This window comes from Centrocercus urophasianus, unplaced genomic scaffold (assembly GCF_019232065.1).
Source record: "Centrocercus urophasianus isolate 14NV4802_14NV808 unplaced genomic scaffold, USGS_Curo_1.0 seq_5, whole genome shotgun sequence".
Taxonomy (NCBI): domain Eukaryota; kingdom Metazoa; phylum Chordata; class Aves; order Galliformes; family Phasianidae; genus Centrocercus; species Centrocercus urophasianus.
Window position 1 is genome coordinate 4,064,017 of NW_024885088.1, and position 18,900 is coordinate 4,082,916.

An 18,900-nucleotide genomic window follows, 5' to 3' on the forward strand; every position below is an offset into this window, starting at 1 on the left:
AATGACTGGTAAAACACCACGAAAGGATCTTCAGTCCAAACAAATGTTCTAACCAGAACTGCATGCACTTTGTCTTCCTATCCCTGAAGATCATTCCAGGCTAAAGCAATATAAAAACCACAGTTTTCATACAAAACTCGATTTTAGGAAAAAAGAAAGACTTTTGCCAGAAAATGTTTATCATAGGAAAGATGTTTTTAGGTAAAGAAAATGTGGCTTCAACAAGTTCTAAAGTTTTGCAGTATTCCTTCCTGAGCCAGAAAGGAGCTAAATTTGGCTCTTTCACAGGATCTAGAAAACCAGAAAACTGTGGACTTCTATATGAATCACACAATCATTGTGTGTCATACTCATCAAATAATTCAAGATGTTGAAGAAATTATTCACAGTGAACCATCAGAGAAAAGGTCTTTGGATGACTGAAAGAATAACCAGTGAAGGTTTCCATACCAGTATGATGATATTTTATATCTGGCAGAAAATCGCTTTAATAATGAGACTCTGGTAGTCCCAGTTAACTTTGCTGATTCTATTTCCCTGTAGTCAAGATAGAGCTGTATGTTTCCACTGGCAGGAAAGCAGTGATTCAAAGAGATCAAGTCCTGACATTCACAATAAATTGCCAGGCAGGAAGCAACCGCTTGGGTCAGGTAAGCATAACAGACTAAAAAGTCCATAAGAACAGTTATTATATGATTCCTACAAAACGAAAGCCATAATGGCTACTTACCAAGCTTATAGTCTTCAGTAGAAAAGACTATAATCCTCAAAACAGCAATATGTCATAGAGAGAGGCAGAAGAAAAAAAAAGAAGATAGCTTATTAGAAAAGTCAGAAGCTTTTATGCTACTCACTTGCATGCTCACACAAGGCATACATTCTTGTAAGTTAAGATCTGAGATTTTTTTGCCTTAAGACCAACATATACCACTGATTCTTCTCAGCTCTGAAATCCCAAGAATATCTAGCTGGACTAGGAGAAAGAAGGGTGGCTTATCATACGAATGTGCATATGGATAACATGTCTCAAGTAAGTGACCGTCCACTTTCCTCCTATGACTATCAGCATGACATTACACACTAGGTGCATGTCATCTTGAGTTCCTGCCTTATGTAACCTTCCTGACAGAGGATCTTGACTTTTCAGAAGCATGGAATGTAGAGGACTGATAAGAGCTGCATAGTTTCTACAAGCCATTGTGTAGGGAAACTATAAAAACAGGAATGGTGCTTCAACTGGCCTCTCTTTGAAGGACTGTCACTAAAAAATTCAGGCACCTTGAATTCCTGGAGGGAATGGTTCAGCTTGCAGCTGACAGTTCTACTCCTACTCATGTACAATGTGACACTGCAGAAGCAACCTAGGCAGAGGTAAACTCCTGTAGATACAATGTCCAGGACAGCTCCAAAGCACTTTATAAGCACTTCAGACCAGTGCAAAATGGTTTGTAGTGATGTTGGGAGCCATCTTCCAGGGAAGGGAAGAGAATTATGCTCCTATCTATATGAGGAATGCTGCCTTACTGATGACACAAGAAACCAGTGTCCAGTGGCAAAACCTTGAGATGTCCTGACTTAACAATGACACGAACACATCTTGCAAGGAGCAAATTTCAGAGCACGGTTCCGATAATCTGAAGACATTTGTAGCAACAGTATCATTGCCATTTGTAACATTATTCTGACCTTAAACATTCAGTGTTACTGCACTTCCTTAAATTCAAGACAGGATCAATGCAATCAGAGCACCATTGTTCCTCAATACAATAAAAGGAACTTTGTATAACTGTCTTCTCAAGACAAGAAGGAACAAATCCTACACATCACAGAACCAAAAGAAATGCATTTTATTGTCAAACAAAGGGATCTTGCAACAGTGACCGAAAAGAATGGGAAAGGTGTAGGGAAGGTGAGGGAAAGAAATGCAGCCTTTTGTGAAGGTTCTGAAGTTACATGGGTTCAAGACCAAATTAAGTTGACTACTAGAGAGAAAAGGGAGAAAACAAAATATGGTGCACAACTGGTCCAGCCCACATCAGAAGAAGTCTATCTAGAACACAATTAAGGGTACAACCATTTTCCCTCTAAAATGGCAACTGAATTGGAAGTGGAAGAATTGTAAACAAGCTGTAGGAACAGCAAGATAGTGCCACATCCACTGATCAGAGAAAAGTCATTCAGTGACTTGTTTTTTTTTTATTTAATGAGAGCACCATTTACTCTGTACCCAACCAATCTGCTATGACCAAGGAAATGAAGGACATGTGGAAGCCTACTGTATTTCTGAATGTTGTGAGAGAAACTGGATGAAAATCCCTACGAATCATTGGGTGGTTCTAAAGAGAAGTTTCTCACAGTTTCTGGTTTGCTTCACAAGATCTAAAAAATAAATACATCTAACAGCAAGGACTGGAGTGTATTTTATCTACTTTTCTCTATTTAAGATTTAGCCACAAGACACAGGACCTCTCTGTGACTAGGACACAGACCTTTTCAAGGCACAGTATGAGATACAGAAGGAGTCAGTTTTGCTGCGGCGAAATGAACTGCACAGGCTCTCTTGTCTGACAGCATTCCCACTCTCCCAAAGTATTCTCACGCAAGATTATTCTTAGCCTGGGCTGATTGTAACCGTTATGAAGATCACAGTCATTTTAATAATACAACAAATGACAGGAGCCTAGAAGTTATCAACTCAGGTCTTGTAATCAGTTTACTAAAATTGCATAAAGTCATCAACTTTTCCTACTCTCCCATGACTGCCTACGGTCAAAAATCACAGTCCATTTACAAGAGCTGGTAAAGTTTCCCAAGGAGCCCTCGAATACTTTCTAAAATGGCTGTTTAGAAAGCATCTGCATTTTCGAACTGTAGTAAGACAGTCAAAAAAACAGATTTGGATTTTCTGAAAATCAGAAAACAGGGTAAAAAAAAAAACCAATTAGAGAAATCCCTAAATAGTAAGCCACCCACTCAGCTGACATTTACTAATTAAATCTCTTTTCAGCTCCAGTTAATGTTTTTCTAAGGAATCAGTTATTAAAACTGTCCACAAACTCTAAGCTGTTGGCTGATACCTGCTAATAAAAGAGGTACCAAAAACCTAGAAGTGTATTTTGTAAAACGATTTTTTTTACATTGTCTCCCTAAAACCTACTTTCAGACTCCACACAGAACTTTCAGACTCAGCGTAACTAAGAATCTTGTTGCTCATAATAATTGTTTACTTCTGTTTCCCTGAACTCTTGTGAGCAGTGTGAACATACCTTCATGCTGGATAATTACTTCCATTAGATGTTGAAGTACCAAAGCAGTGTGCTTTGGTGCTCAGTTTCTCTAAAACATATTGTACATACTGGTAATGGCAGGGCAATCTCATGCTTAGACTTTGAGGACTGGATTTTCCAATGGTATATTTTTTTTTTTTTTTTTGTTTTTTTTTTTTTTTTACTGACTTCATGTGAGACTGCAGGCATTACTGAAATTAGAGCTAACATTGTTACTATTACCTTTAGAAAGCAAGATGAGCAGTCCCACAGTTTTTGTTACATTAAATCAATTTAAACGGTGAATCACTAAACAGCAAATAGATATTGTTCACTTGCTAGATCTGTAAATTAACTGCTAATTAACAATTACAGATATTCTAAAAATAAAGGAACGTGTGACCAGGCACTCACAGGAGAGAAAACATTTTACTTCAGTATTATCATCTAACACCATATTTGACTGAGGACACCTTGCCATTTCCTGCATGGTGACTGCCTGCTGACCTACAACTAAGTGGACGGTTTAGTATAGGTGGCAAGATAAGAGTATTAGCATTGTATTAGCATTGCCACCTACTGCAATTATGAGCCCAGTAATCTGGGCTCTGGTCTTCCAGAGGTGCTCCTCCAAGGTAGGTGTAAATGCTTATAGCCAGAGCTCAGCCGGCCAAGAGCTAGAAGGGCAGTCTGTGATAGGTTTAATGCTTTTAAGAAAGGAATCAGCTACCAGGAGGGAACAAAGCAGAATTTCGTTGTGCCCTAATTTCTCCAATGGGTGAAGAAGAAGAACCCCTATCTTGCATATGGATTACTTGGTATGCCTCACCAATGCTCACTATGCTTAAAAACTAATAGAAATATTACATGCGGTGTCTAAGGCATCAGAATTGAAAATACAGAGTAACAAACCACTCAGAAGCCTCCAAAATGCTGGCTTCATTCAGCAGTCTATGCTACCCCGTGCCGTCTGTCACATGAAAAGAAACTGGCAGAAATGCAGCCACTCTTTCAGTTCCCAAAAGGCCACGCATGTAACATGAAGAAGACGAGCACAGTGGTGAGCAGTGGGTTAACTGAGAGAAGCTAGAGAATTATCTACACTGTCCAATTCTCTTCCTCATCTCTCCACTCTCAGGCTCCAACAACAGAGAAACAAGCTGTGCTTCAATCTTGCATGAACATAAAGAAGCTCACTAGTCATGAGGGAAAGATCTTTCAGTGGTTACTAACATAGCTACACAAAGGAAATAAATCAATTTCCAGTCATAATATTTACATTTCGATCAAAAGCACTGCAAATTCTAAGTAGTCAAATACAGTTGTTCATTTAACACTACATATGTAATAGAACATTGCTTTATAATATCACCATCATCCACTTTTAAGTCAAAAGGCAAGTCTGCAACACATGAGATTTTTTAGGAATCCTAGAGCAACACATACACACAAACACACAATTCACATATAAGGAGTAGCTTGCATAAGGTAAGTAAGGTTAATGGCAAAAGCTTCTTTCTGTGCAGAAGAAATTGAACATTAAAGCTGCAGCGTTATGAAAAAAAAAAAGTTTAAAAACAAGAAATGAAGTTGTACAACAGATGAGGTCTTAAAAAAAATTGGTGACCTTTTCACACAGATAAAGCCGGCTAAAAAAAACAACCAACCAAACAGACAAAAAAAACACAAACCAAACCAAAACCGAAAAGACCAAATGAGACCAAAAGAGAACCTCCCCCCACACACATACAGACAAAAGTGAGAGCACAACAAAGGAAGTGGAAGAAAAGTGTTACCCATAAGTAGCCGCCGTTTCACCCGCTTGTCCACATCAGCTACTGACGTGGCATTGTACTCAGAACTCTCAATTGCAGCCTCATCCTTCTCTAAAACACAAGTAAGGGACAAACATGGAGCAGTTGGTTAATCACAAGCCCAATTTTCCACTGCCTAAGACAGTTTCTTGGCATGGCACAGCCAAAGCCAAGAAGCAAGGCATGAAAGCACTAAATCCCCGTTAGAGAGTTAATTCCCTTTGAGATCCCAGGAAAAAAATTAATGGGAAATTGGGGAAAGGAGAAAGAAAAAGGGGAGGAAAAAGAATGGCCAACTACAAAGTAATTAACCAGATACATGAAGACAGATTCCTAGGGGAGAAAAGACAGCTGACATGAGTGCCCCAGAGAGGAGTTAATGATGGAAATTAAAACTCAAGGATGCCAGTTTAACAAACTATTAAAGACACACCATAAAGTGATTTAGACTACAGGTGACACCATGATCTGAAGTTGGCAGGAAGAAGATCAATATAGACAGAGAGAGCAAGAAGAGTCCGGTGATGGATGGGTATGGGTGCAACACAGTCTCATACACATTGACACATCATGAAGAGGAATCAAACAACAGCATGCAAACTGAACAAAAACAACAACAAAAATAAACAAACAACAAACCAAACAAACACAAAAAAGATCAATTTTGGGCAGTGCTGGTTGCCTGCTTGTCTATGAAACACTACTAGCTAAACATTCAATGCTAGAAAAGATGTTGCAAGAACAGGGTTTAGTAATTTTATGAGCATGCAGTAAGCAAGACAATGTCAGCAAAGGTCGTTGTACAAGGTAGTCTCTGGTATCCTATATGTAAGAGTTTCAGATGGCATAATGAGAATTTAGTCTGGTTATATTTCATTAGAAATACACAAAAACAGTCACAAGTGTGGGAAGAAATGATCAGTAAGTGAAATAAAAATAAAGATTTATCATACAGGAGAGCAACGGAGAAGCAGCAGCTTGGTAAATAAAATGATTTATACAGAGAAGGAATTAGAAAAACAAAAACCAAAGTGCAGGTGGGGACTTTCACATGCAGTAAACATAAAAAATAAAAGGATAAGTTAAACAAAGACAAAATATGTTAGACAAAGGGTCAAAAAGTATTTCTCTGGTATTGCAGAGGTTTGCATTCTTGCAGTGATGACTGGAATATATACACCACTGAAGACAGCAAACACTAGAATCACTGAAGTGAGGAGGAGGAGGAGGCTGGCAGGTTTTGTTTGTGGCAACACTACATGGTTGAGTGGTAACGAAGTTGTTTTGTTTTGTTCTTAACAAGTTCTAGATGGGATCAGGCTGCAATAGAGGCTTTTGTTTGAGTTTTTTGTTTATTTTACTCTGTAAATAATTAATGAACGTCAGTTATCAGACAAGACAGGCAATCAGGAACCATCACCAGAAAGCAGGAATAAAAATGTAAAATAAAATAAAATAAATATTAAAAAGCATTCTAAGAGAAAGAACTACTTAGAGGGAAGAAAATCAGCACAGGAAGTAATATGTGACTTATATCACAAGACCAAGGAATGTAACATGGAGTTATATGTATTACATTACAAAAATGGGAAAAAAAAAAAGTGAAAAACAGGTGCAGTGTACACAGCTTTGGAAACCATTTTTACATGCTGGACAATATAAAACATCAATCTGAGGATATTGGTGAATGCTAAGAAACGGAAGATCAATTATCCACTCAATACAAGCTGCTCTTAAGGTTCTCAGTCCTGCAAATTCTCTGCATCTGGAACTGCCACAGACTTCAGGGAAGGTTATTTAAACAGAGGGCCTGTAAGACTGAGCCCACTGTGTTAAACAAAAAGTAGTGGCTGAGAGATCCTGCAAGCTGAGCCATAGCTTGTGCATAACACAGGACGGCAGAGTCCAGCGCTGAACCTTGCTCAGCTCTACCTCTGCCAATACAGCTCTCGTCCCATCACAAAATTGGTGCAATCAAACCCATTAGTAGTGAGTGAGGCTCCATGCAGCCCCTGAGTTTCATGCCATGGATCTGACCAAGAGAACATTAAACATAACTGACAGATTTCCATGGGGCTTAGATCAAGTGCTTTGTCTTGCAATAGTGACAAAGGAGAGAAAAGATGATAAATATGTGTCCATTTTTTTGTAACCTCAGGGAATTACTGGGAATTTATAAGGAATTGAAATTAAACAAACGAAAAAAAGTCAGCAACATCACAATGCTTATCTATTATGGATTTCAGGTTTTGATCTCTAAGAATCTTCAAATTCTAACTTGCATTATGCAAAATTACCCCTTTTTATTTAAAAAATGCAGAGAGTGGAAAGAAACTGTTACGCAAATAATCCATTTTACAATCATAAATGTTTGCATAGCATCTCCCAAGATGCTTTGTCACTTGGATAGCTTTTTCCTATTGATAATCTTAGTGAAAGCATATTAACTACTGCAAATTTTAGAATAACAAAAAAATACAACACGGAGGAAAGCACATCACAGTGAATAATTTTTTTCCAGTAGCAGCTTAGGAAAAGAAGACCATCTTCCTCACCTTACTTACGCAAGGAAGTCTTACTCGTGACAATGAATACAAGAGCTGAACTTTCACTCATAATGAAAGTTCTCCACCTTTTTATTTTAAACATTATTAGCGTAATGAAAAGAAATGACAAATTACAAAAGAGTAACAAAGGGATACTCCATTAACAAACGTTTTAACACAACACGCACAAATCCTTCTCTCTATATGTAGCATGAGCTTTGCCTGTGGCTAGGAACTGCTGTTACACACTTCTCTTGGCAATGGTGCTAAATTCCTGTGAGATACAAACATACACACATGCACGCACACACACACATACACGTATGTGCACATATGTATTCTATGAGGAATGTGAAATACAACGTGCTGCAGAGAAGTACTTACCAATGCAGGTTCGTCCATCTGAATGCAGGGCATACTTCTGATGACAACCACACACAGGACCAGTATCAGTGTCATCACAGGTGTGCTGGCAGCCTCCATTCCCATAGTTACAGGTTACTAGTTAAGCCCCAAATGAATGTGTATATATGTATACATAAATAAAATGACAATGAAACCAATTAGTCTTGAGGACTTTTCAGAATACAGAAGAGCAGTAACAAACCAAGACATAAGGCAACATTGCATCTGTATTTACAGTTTTACATTCCACACTTTTCCTGAGCTCCATTCTCTTACACACACTACTGTATCGTGCCTCAACTTTTGATCCATGCAGTAAAGAAAACGAGAGAAAAGAAAACAGAAGTGCTAGTTTCCCCCTAGTCTATTTGCATTAGTAATTTCAGCATGGGTGGACAGCCAATTTCATCTTTTCCTAAAAGTTTTATGTTTCTTATCTGCAATGTATATGGCATAAAGAAATGAGCAGTCTCCAACACAGACATATTTTCAAGTTTATATACAGCCTTTCTTTTTTCCTTCTTCGCTTTCTAAGTGGAGGAAGCAGAGATCAAACAGCAAGAACAGAATCACATAAGACCTGAAATCTATTATTTCAAGTACTGGTTCTCCTAAAGTACATGAATGTTTAAAAATACTGCAGGAGTTTTCTCTTCTTAGACAAAAAACACAGTGCAAATATGGCCTTGTGGTGTACTTGGCCTCAACTAGGGACAGAGTGTTGGAGAGGTCACTTTCAGTTACAAGCATACAGGGCAAAACTGCTTTCAGCAATTAAAATGTTAAAAAGCACTAAAGCAAGCACACTTTACATGGAAGCAAGCATATTTTCCTGACAGGTAGCGTTTGAAGTTCTCAAGAATTAAGAGATTAGATTCAATTTCTTTTGTCATACGATGGATTTCATTTCTGACAAAATAGCTTTTAAATATTAAGCTGGTATACAATGGCTCCAATTTGCCCCTGTTTCATTTAATCTTTTGCAATCAAATAGCTTGATGCTGAATGAACCAGTTCTAAACTGAACTCAATATATATTTTTTATGTACAGGCAATTTAGACTAGGATCTTTATGGATATACTTCTATTGCCAGATACAGGGGAAATTCAATGCATCATTATTCAGTTATATTATAAATTTCAGATGACTTAGATGTTTTGATAGAGTTACAGTAATTTAAATAATTACTCTTATTAGTCAGATGAACTTCCTCATACTGATCTTTAGCAGAATTTTCTTCTAGATAAGTGAGTTTATACAAGGGCCAGGGCAGCAATTAGAATATTCAGTAAACTCAAGACAATGGTTAACAGGATTTTAAAATCAGGGATCTGAAAATCTAAACTGAGGCTCATTGTTCAACACTATGCCTGTCCTCTTTCACTCCTTTTTGTCCATCCTTAGATTAGCAATTATTTTTGACACATCTTTTTCTCATGTCTCCCTCTCTATGCCACATTATGTGTACAACATAATGTAACACTTTTTGCTTAACCTGGGGGTAAATGAAATACTGTTCTGCAGCCTAGCTGAGAGCTAGCGAAGTGGTGGAATCAGCTGGCTGCATCTTGAATGCAAACATGAGCTGCTCTTCCGTCTGGCTGTGTTTGGGATGTGATCAGACAGGGGCTGTACATGATACAGAAAGCAGCTGCTTGCAATTTACAGAGTAATGGCTGCACACTGGCAGAGCTTAGCCAGGATAAGGTGATTTCCATTTAACTATCCTCCCCTCCCTCTTGACCCTGCATGCCTCTTGGACTGCTTGGAGATTCATTCAGTATTTCTATTCCTGTTGGACTGCATTGCCATCACAAATTAACTTCAAGGTGCAGTTTAAGCCATATGTTTAAATACATTTCTAACCAACAGTATTTTTATTAACTATTTTAAAGTGTAACAGCCATCAAAGTGTGTATTTTAAACAACTGGACTGCAGGGATTATTTTTGGCCTTCCTTGCCTAAAAACCTCCACTAGCAGAGATGAAAGTATCTTAACGCGGTTGCTCTGATTCTCATAATATAAGGGAATTTTCCTTACTATGCTTCTCTATGAAAAACTGCACTACTCTGATGCTGTTTATAGCACATCCTGCAGAATCACACACTTGTTTTATAGCTTCCATGCATACTAAAATTTCAGTAAAACTAGTTCCAGTTCTACTCAGTCAATAAACATAAAATTTATGTTGCTCCTTCAATTGTCTCTTACAGATATTCGTAAATTATCTTTCTGAAGGATTTGAGTTTCTTCTGTGACTTGTTTGTTTTTTTTTAAATCGACTCAAGTTAAAATTCTGGAGCTTGGCAGCTCAGCAAGTGAAATTGGCAAAAAAAAAAAAAAAAAAATCAATTTGTAAAATACGTCGTTTCAATTTCCTTCCAGCCTTAATTCTGTGACAGTGACACAGTAAAAACATTCTCTTGCTTAGAGGGAAAAAAAACCCACGAAACTATTTAAAAGCAAAGGGATAACCAGCTCTACTCTGTTATCTTCAGAAACCATTAAAGCGAATTCATGAGAAATCCTAAAGAGTTGTTCAAAAAATTATTTGCTATAAATTTGGATTCTACAGCTATGCAGCAGACTACGTGTGTGCTCATTCAGAGTTTGTGATATCGAAGAGGCAAACAAAAAAAGGCAAAATGGTAATTTCCGACAGGTACAAATCACTTTCAAACACTACAGAACAAGTTTCAATTAAATGAATGAACAATAGTGGTTTAGCATTCACTTGTCTTAAGTACAGTCAAGGCGCTGCGCTTCCTCTCCTGGCTTTTATGGCATGATAGCTGAGTTAAAATATTTGATACACAGATTTCTGAATAGGTGAAATCTTCACATGGCTTTCCCATATTGGAGGGAAATACTCTGCAGAACTGGCTTACAGCAGAGGAGCTGAGGGCAGGCGCGATGGCGGCTGCAGCTCCTCACAGGGAGCGGAGAGGCAGCGCTGAGCTCTGCTGTGTGACAGCGACAGGGCCAAGGGAACGGCATGGAGCTGTCAGGGGAGGGCAGCTGGGGGTCAGGGACAGGGGCTGCAGCACAGGGCGGTGGGCATGGAACGGGCTGCCCTGAGTAATTTAACATCTTCCATGTTAAAACAATAGGAAGATAAAAAATACCAGAATTCAGCCACTCTACAGCCTAGATCTTAGTACTTACTGAGCTTCCAGTGCTACTCTGAACTTTGATATAATCATTTTTCTCATCTGTTTCATCTAGCACGTCCACCATAATGGCTATGTGGAGAGTATATGGCCAAATATCAAATCTAGTCTTTAATACCCATCGACCCCCCAAAAATCCTCAGACGATGACTTCCTGATCATGTCTGCATGTAGATAAAATATATCCCATGGTTTAGATGCCAGAGATTTGCAATAAACTAGAAATTTTGTTCTTGTAATAAACTACATGATAACATGGCTATCCAGCATATTGACAGAGCCAGTACATTGCAATTCCAGATGAATCGCAGCACTTTTTAACTAATTTGGCCATTAAATGTGTGATTTCTATAAATAAATGGGTGTCTCTTTCTTTGTGATAAATCTATGCATGCAATATTGTTTGCACTATTCATTGTAGCATGGCCTTACATTTTAACATTCTGGAAATTTTGTACTGACAGTGAATTGCTGAAACTGTCAACAGAGGCTGAAAAGCTGCAACTAGGCATAGGTGGCAGAACATTTTATTGCAAACATATTAGACCAGATTCTTGAAATGACTTAGGACTGCCCTCCTGCTCACTTAAATGCTATTACAAAAGGGAGCACATAGAAATAGCTGTAGCTAAGGTTATTCAGTATTTTTCATTAAAAGATTCAGCTTTCACTTGCTTATAACTCTGCCAGAACTACGTATTTCAGGTTAAAACTGGCATGCATATGTATCTGCTCTAGGTTTCTTCCCACTTCTTCAAGTTTCAGCAAAATTGATAGAGCTAATTAATAAAAAATGCCTTGTTTTGTCCATGTTTGACAAAAAAGAATGTTTATAAAAAAATTCTAGTGCTATCACACTCATTAGCAGGATCTGAAATCAATCATGGATACAGATACAGAAAGAGGAAGCAATTTTCAATGTTTTCCAATGTTATCTGGAACCAAATTTCTATTCCTAAAATTGCACGTTTCTGCTTCAAGCAGGTATCAAAGAGAATCACTAACAAAGCACATTCTTATAATGGTTTGTATACACAGAAGATGGTAATTTACTGATGATTTGAATCTAAAGAAAGAAGCTCTGCTAAGGAATTGTGTCTGGATCTGTATGATTCTGCCTGGGGTATTTCTAGATAGCTTTCTGACACCACTTCTCTGAATGCTTTCTATTTTCCTAATGTAGTGTACAGATCTATTTTGTAACTGAGAAAATGCATGTTTAAAATTAACATTAAGAAAAAACACTAAGGTTGCAGTATTAAGGATTCAAAAGCTACAAATTACCAGACTTTTGGCACATAAGACTTACAGTACTGTGATAGCTATCCTTAATTGCAAATGCAGACAACATTCCTATTTTATTCAAAGTGTTCAATGCACAACTGGGAAAGTAAGGTCTGTGGAACCAGCTGGAGAATCCTTGTCTCACTGTCAAGAAAGGATGGCAGTGAATAGAGCCCTATAAAACTCTAATTGATTTCTGTCCTTGATATGGAAATCCTACTTTGGGCTTGGCAAGGTACACGAATCCCACCTATTACAGATTACTAATATTGTACTCTTCTCCACTGCAAGGAGCTGTTGGGAGCTTGGCTTTGATCCTACTAAGTGCTGTAAATGCACAACTGTGTTCTGAATATTTCTTGTTCATCAGCTGTTAATACTAAACAACTTTGACATTAGCATTTCTCCCATAGGCATAACAGTACTTTTTAACTTGACAAGAAAGTTCTAAAAATGCAAGAACAATGCCTAAGTAGCACTCTGATATCACTGTAATGAGTATCATGGGAAAATCCATGAGGAAATTAAAAACTTTATGTTCAAGATAGAGTTTAAACATTGTGCAGCAAGCAAGGCATGGCAATGAGTTATAAAGGAAACTATCAAACAAAAGCCCTGTTAATGAGCAATGTCCATCATGAAAGAAGCAAGACGCCAATAGTGATTGCCTTATTAGTATGATTATAATTATAATTATTATAATTATATGATAAGGTGATAAGTAATCATGTAGATGGTATGCAATGATACAGTTACACAATACATGCATAAAAAAACAGAGCCATCCCACCAATTTTTTATGCTTTCATGTATTTTTCCTTTGAGAAACGTGCTCCCTTAGTAGAGGATTTGGGGGATAATACTTAGGGCTTCTGAAAATCTCTCCAAATATTCTGATGAAATTGCAAACTGGTTAATTAAAATTCATCTAGTGACATAGTGGTTATCTGCCACTTCTTCACACAAGGTTATACCAGAGTATATCAGATACTATCAGTCTGAAACCCTCTAAATTTACCAAGGAAACCAGACCCTGTCTGGGCTGAAAAGAGGCAAGCATCTCTCCTTCAACATAGCTATATGAAGTACTTGCAAAGCTGCAGCTGAAGATTTAAGTAAATTCCACTGAAATGGTTAGTTTCTTAAAATGTGAAGATTTTGTTTCAGATACAGACCCTGATAAATAGCTTTTTACAATCCTACAGTTATTGCACCAGGCTATCTGGATACAGTTTTAGGCACCTTTGCATATGGAAGGCCAAGAAGCACATTTAAACTCCACTCTGGAACTTATTTGCATGATGTGCAGTGAGTTCCGGGGTTGGTATATTCTGCAGCAAGCTCTGTGGCCTTGAAAATCTCTGTCTCAGATAATTCAAACTAAAATTTGAACACCACAGGGCACTGAGTTAATTCAAGTATTTCATTCTATTAAGTGGTAGAATGGTATTTAGAAATACCATTCCAGAGGAGGCCCTAATTCTTCTCACCATTTCACTGTGGGAAAGAATTAACAAGATTCCTAAGGAATGTACAAATGTGTGGAAAAAAAAACAATAAACAGCATAAATAAACATCCTCTCCAACCTCACCAAGGGAGATAATATTGCGCTGCAATTAACAGCATACAATGTTTGTTTCTAATAAACACTGAAAATGACAATGACCATAAAGGCAATTTTTCTGCGTTTTTGCTTTGTGCCTTGTGTAGCCTCTCAACTATTGAAAAGTAATCAGGCTGTACAATGTCCTGTGGGACTTCTTGATTATATTCAAAGGTGATTCTTTTGGATTCATACTTTGGAACTAGTGTTATCTAAGCATGCTTAAACAGAGGAGAATTCAGGAAGAAAAACTCTAGAGAAGAAAGGCTAGCACAAAAAGGTTAGTCCTACGCAAAGCACACAATCTGTTTTATGTTGCTTCATTGTTACTCTCATTTTTTTTATTTTTATTTTTTTGTACTTCACAAAGCTACCAGATAGAAAGGCAAGCTATTGGAGTCAGATCTAATACTCACTGCAGCCATAAGAAAGAAACCTATTCACTTCAGAAGCTTTCAGATGAAAGTGTTAAGGAGGGCCAATTATTTTAACCTGTACAGAACAATTCTAGCTTCCAAATTTGTGAGCTAATGAACATCGTCAGTATCTCAGTTCCTATAATACATCACTCAGAGTTTCCCATTTAAGAACAATACATATGAAGTAGTTGAGCATTTCCAAGAAAACAAAAATAGCCCATGTAAAGTAGAATCAAAACTACAGCAAAAATTTCTATTCTTAAAAAACAAGAAAATAGCACTAGTATTTTGATAGCTGCAGTGTATTTATCATTAAACCAATTAGTAGATTTATCAGTGCATCCATCATTATGGACCTCCAAAAGCTAGAATCCTCTATCCTTTTTTCTTGCTTTGCTTTTTAGGGAAGGCCTGGATTAAACTGATCTACCACTTTTTTCATTCATAGGAAGATATAAAAGTTGGTAACATTTTTGCTAAAAAGCTCACTGCTTAAGTTCTGTTATTCAATCCCTCTTATCCAACCCCAAGTAAAATGTTGACAGAAATGACACATTACTAAAATCACAAATCACCTTTGTCCAAAACAAAGTTGATTTCTTGACTTCTGGAAAACAACAACAATGAAGAAAATAAGACATTTGAGGGCATTTGAAATTTAATCTTCATCTACCTACATTTGCAGTCCTTCTGGTTTTTGGCAAGTTCAAAGCCAGGCCTACATTCACAGGCAACCCCACCTTTGGGCGTCTCCCGACAGATGTGTGCACACCCATGATCTTTGTTCATACAGTTCATACCCTCTGTAAAAGAAAGAAAGAAAAATGGAAAGCATCAGTACTGAAATAAGATTGGAGAATAATCATCATTAATTATACGCATCCAGTGCTTCACTGCCATTTAATTTTTATTTTGCATCTAGACCATGCTCTTGTTACAAGGGAAATGAAGATGAAAAGACATATGCAACCATAAACAGCGTAATGAGGGACAAAATATCTGTGCCTGGGATCAACTCCAGCTCCATTTCATATTTACACATTATCACCATCTATATTTTTAGCATGAATTCACAATGGAGAAGTCATGCTTAACACCATGTGTTTTATTTGTTATTAGAAGACAATACTCTACTAGTCTGCGTTCAGAAGTCTTACCGACTGGTTATGTTTTGGCAATTTTGTATTTGCCCAAGTTTAATTATTAAATAAGAAAACTGAAATGTCTGCCTAATAACAAAAACTGTGCATGTTCACAGACACATACATGTGTAGGCAAGCTGAAGTCACAGAACTGCGGGGGTTGGAAGGGATCTCAAGAGATCATTAAGTCCAACCCCCCTGCTAATGCAGGTACCCTACAATCACTCACACAGGTAGGCATCCAGATGGCTCTTGAGTATCTCCACAGAAGGAGACTCCACAACCTCTTTGGGCAGCCTGTGCCAGTGCTCCATCACCTTTATGGTAAAGAAGTACTTCTGCATGTTTGTATGGAACTACCTACATCTGAATATTACACCATTGCTCCTCGTCCTATCTCTACACACCACTGAGAAGAGTCTGGCCACATCCATTCACCTGCCTCCTCCCTTTAGATATTTATAACCATTGATCACATCCCCCCCTTTTTCCTAGGCTGAACAGACCCAGGTTACTCTGTCTTTCATTGTGTGGGAGATACACCAGGCCCTTCACCTTCTCTGTGGCCGTCCAAAATATTTTTCTCAGCAATCACTGGATTTTACTTGCCAAGCAGCACAGAAGCGTGCAATGTGGAATACACGCAGCTTTTGATTTGACTATCTTGAGGCAGGCACGAGAGGCAAAGTCAGCACTGCACCTCTCCACATCTCTGTTGTTACCTGCATAGTCCGTACTCAAGCTACATGCACTCAACTCATGAAAAATATCTCCAAAAAACACGTAATCATGTTAGAATTTTACAATTTTGTGGGGCTACATTGCTAGCAGTCCCAGGCTACAAGCAGCCCACAGGCTGCAGGCTGGTCATGCCCAATCCAGATGATGGGGCAGAGTGTACTCTCTGCAAGACTGCTGATGACACAAAACTAGGAGTGGCTGATACACCAGAGGGTTGTACTGCCATTCAGTGAGACTCAACAAGTTGGAGAAATGAGCTTACAAGAACCTCATTAATTTCAAGAAGCAAAAGAAGAAAAGATAATGGAAAGTACATATAGGCTGTATTTGTTAATAACTTTATGGAAATTCCCATTTCAAAAGGAAAAGACAGAGGTATGAGAAAATTGACAGTGTAGTGAAGGCTAGTAATATATACTTTCTTTGGGGCAAGTACAGCGAGGATTGCTATGGAACATACAGTGTCTTTGCTACGTGTAGAAACATAGGACCTGTAATTTCCCTATTCAGTATCCATATTCTATTATATCATGAAAATATAACGGATTCAAAGTATAGTCTAGGGTAGTTCAGGAAGTTATCTGTCCAACAGGTGATTATCTGAGTTCCACTGAGCTTACTGTTATTTGTTTTATGAATAAATGTAATGGATTTAACTGTCCGGTGCATTTTCATTTGCCTGTGAATATGTTGTATACTTCATAACATACAGAATCTATTCTTGAGATGATGCATTCGTGTAAGATTATATGTATGCAATTTTGATTGGATTTGTTTCTTCACTATTTATTAGACAGCTCAATTATCTGTGTTATTCACCATAAGCATAAACAATCTCCAACAAACCCACTACTCTTCTTCTCTTGGATTATATTAAAAAAACCTTCCAGCTGTTCAACAAACATCCAAGTGCTAGGAGTGGTTCCCGATAATGTTTAAACCAAGGAGCAGTACCTATCAGATTTCTCTTTGTCATGATAGGGGCATTTTTAGCTTTCTAAACCATACAAGTGATACAGACATTGAACGTGCTTTTAGAGGCTTTCATTGCTGTGCTAATTCAAATCCCACATATTCACAGAAATCTTGAACTCAGTCCTTGTGGGTCAGCATCTAACACTGCTAGTGTGAAGGAAGGCTAGCTAAATTTGCATTATAAAGCCCTCCCAGACTTACCCTTGGGTATCTGACCTGGAAAGGAGAGACAAATTCTCTCAGAGCACACTGACAGAGAGTTCACAGCATAACTCAGCTCATTACCATGAAAACAGCATGTATTCCTCAAAACACTGTTGAATGCAGCATCGCTGTAGACTCAGCTGCTCATCTATCACTTTGTATCATGGCTACCTCTTCCTACTCTAGGCCAATTTCTCCAAACAACTCAATGTAAAATGTTCAAGTAAAACAAGCAGTGATGATGTACTAAATACACACACACATATATATATTTATTTTAATCAGGGCTGCAAGGTTTTTGCTTCCAAAGATGCAAACAATGTTCTTACAGAAATTACATGAGCACACCTGTCACTTCTGGCACCTCCACACACTGCCTCTGTGCTGGTCTCACACTTACTTCATAGAAATCATAGAATATCCTGAGTTGGAAGGGACCCACGAGGATCACTGAGTGCAACTCCTGGCTCTACACAGGACCACCCTCATACTGGCTCAAGTACCAGATTCTAAGACACCAAGACCACAGAACCTGCCTCAAAGACTGAGATCATACTGTCATCCACTTCACCAAGGTGGATGGCTTCCTCCTACATCTGCAGAGGCTGGATACACTGAATAAGTCAGGAGCAGAACTGGAAGAAGGCTAAGTTCAGTCCCACCCTCACTGGCTAGCACAGAGCTGCCTGGCTGGGACCAAGGAAGCTCATCTCCCATCTCGAGATTTTATGATGACTTGGGCAAAGTTCCTCTGTCAGAGTACAGAATAGTTTTTAATCACATGTAAGTAACATGTGAAACAGTTGTAAGGAAACTGTGTACAAAATTCTGAGAAGGAAATGTTACAGAAAGTCAGTCGGATTGCCTCAACTTGACAGAAGACAGCAGCTTCAGTAGTTATCCAAACTGCTTGATTTTACTTCAGAGAGGTTTATATTAGCAGAGCAATGAAAAACACACATTGCCCGTCAGAATGGGCAATTCTACAACAAAATCAGAACCTTAAAACTCACTGCCTATGAAAACCAAGATCATAAACAGATACATTTACGTATTCTAAGACTGAACCGTGTAAGCATGGATGTGTCCAAAAACCTGCCAAAACACAAAACAATTTTTTGGCTGTAAACTGCAGTCTGGACAACAGATGCTATTGAAAGACATAAATACACATTTTATTATATTACACAGTCCTATACATAAAAGTGAGGTGTGACTGCTTTGTTTGATGAACAGATACAAGAAATCTGGGAACCACGTTACTGGAGATTTTGAGGCATTTTATTATCTCATTCTCTCCCCTTCTACCAACAAAGATTTTCAGACA

The 18,900-nt window shown here is 38.1% G+C and overlaps 1 protein-coding gene across 4 annotated transcripts in view; it reads right to left on the reverse strand.

Annotated features, from left to right (window-relative positions):
- SCUBE1 (signal peptide, CUB domain and EGF like domain containing 1) overlaps nucleotides 1–18,900 on the reverse strand; it is a 205,337-nt gene that overhangs the window by 85,066 nt on the left and 101,371 nt on the right. For all 4 annotated transcript variants that reach the window (XR_006171503.1, XM_042835115.1, XM_042835114.1 and 1 more), the window contains exons 5-7: nucleotides 15,189–15,314; nucleotides 8,011–8,127; nucleotides 5,063–5,152 (exon numbers count right to left, since the gene is read on the reverse strand). Coding sequence is in view for 3 of the 4 variants with exons in the window: in XM_042835115.1 (XP_042691049.1) it covers nucleotides 5,063–5,152; nucleotides 8,011–8,127; nucleotides 15,189–15,314 (333 nt within the window). In the remaining variant the exon portion in view is untranslated. The remainder of the gene's footprint in view (nucleotides 1–5,062; nucleotides 5,153–8,010; nucleotides 8,128–15,188; nucleotides 15,315–18,900) is intronic.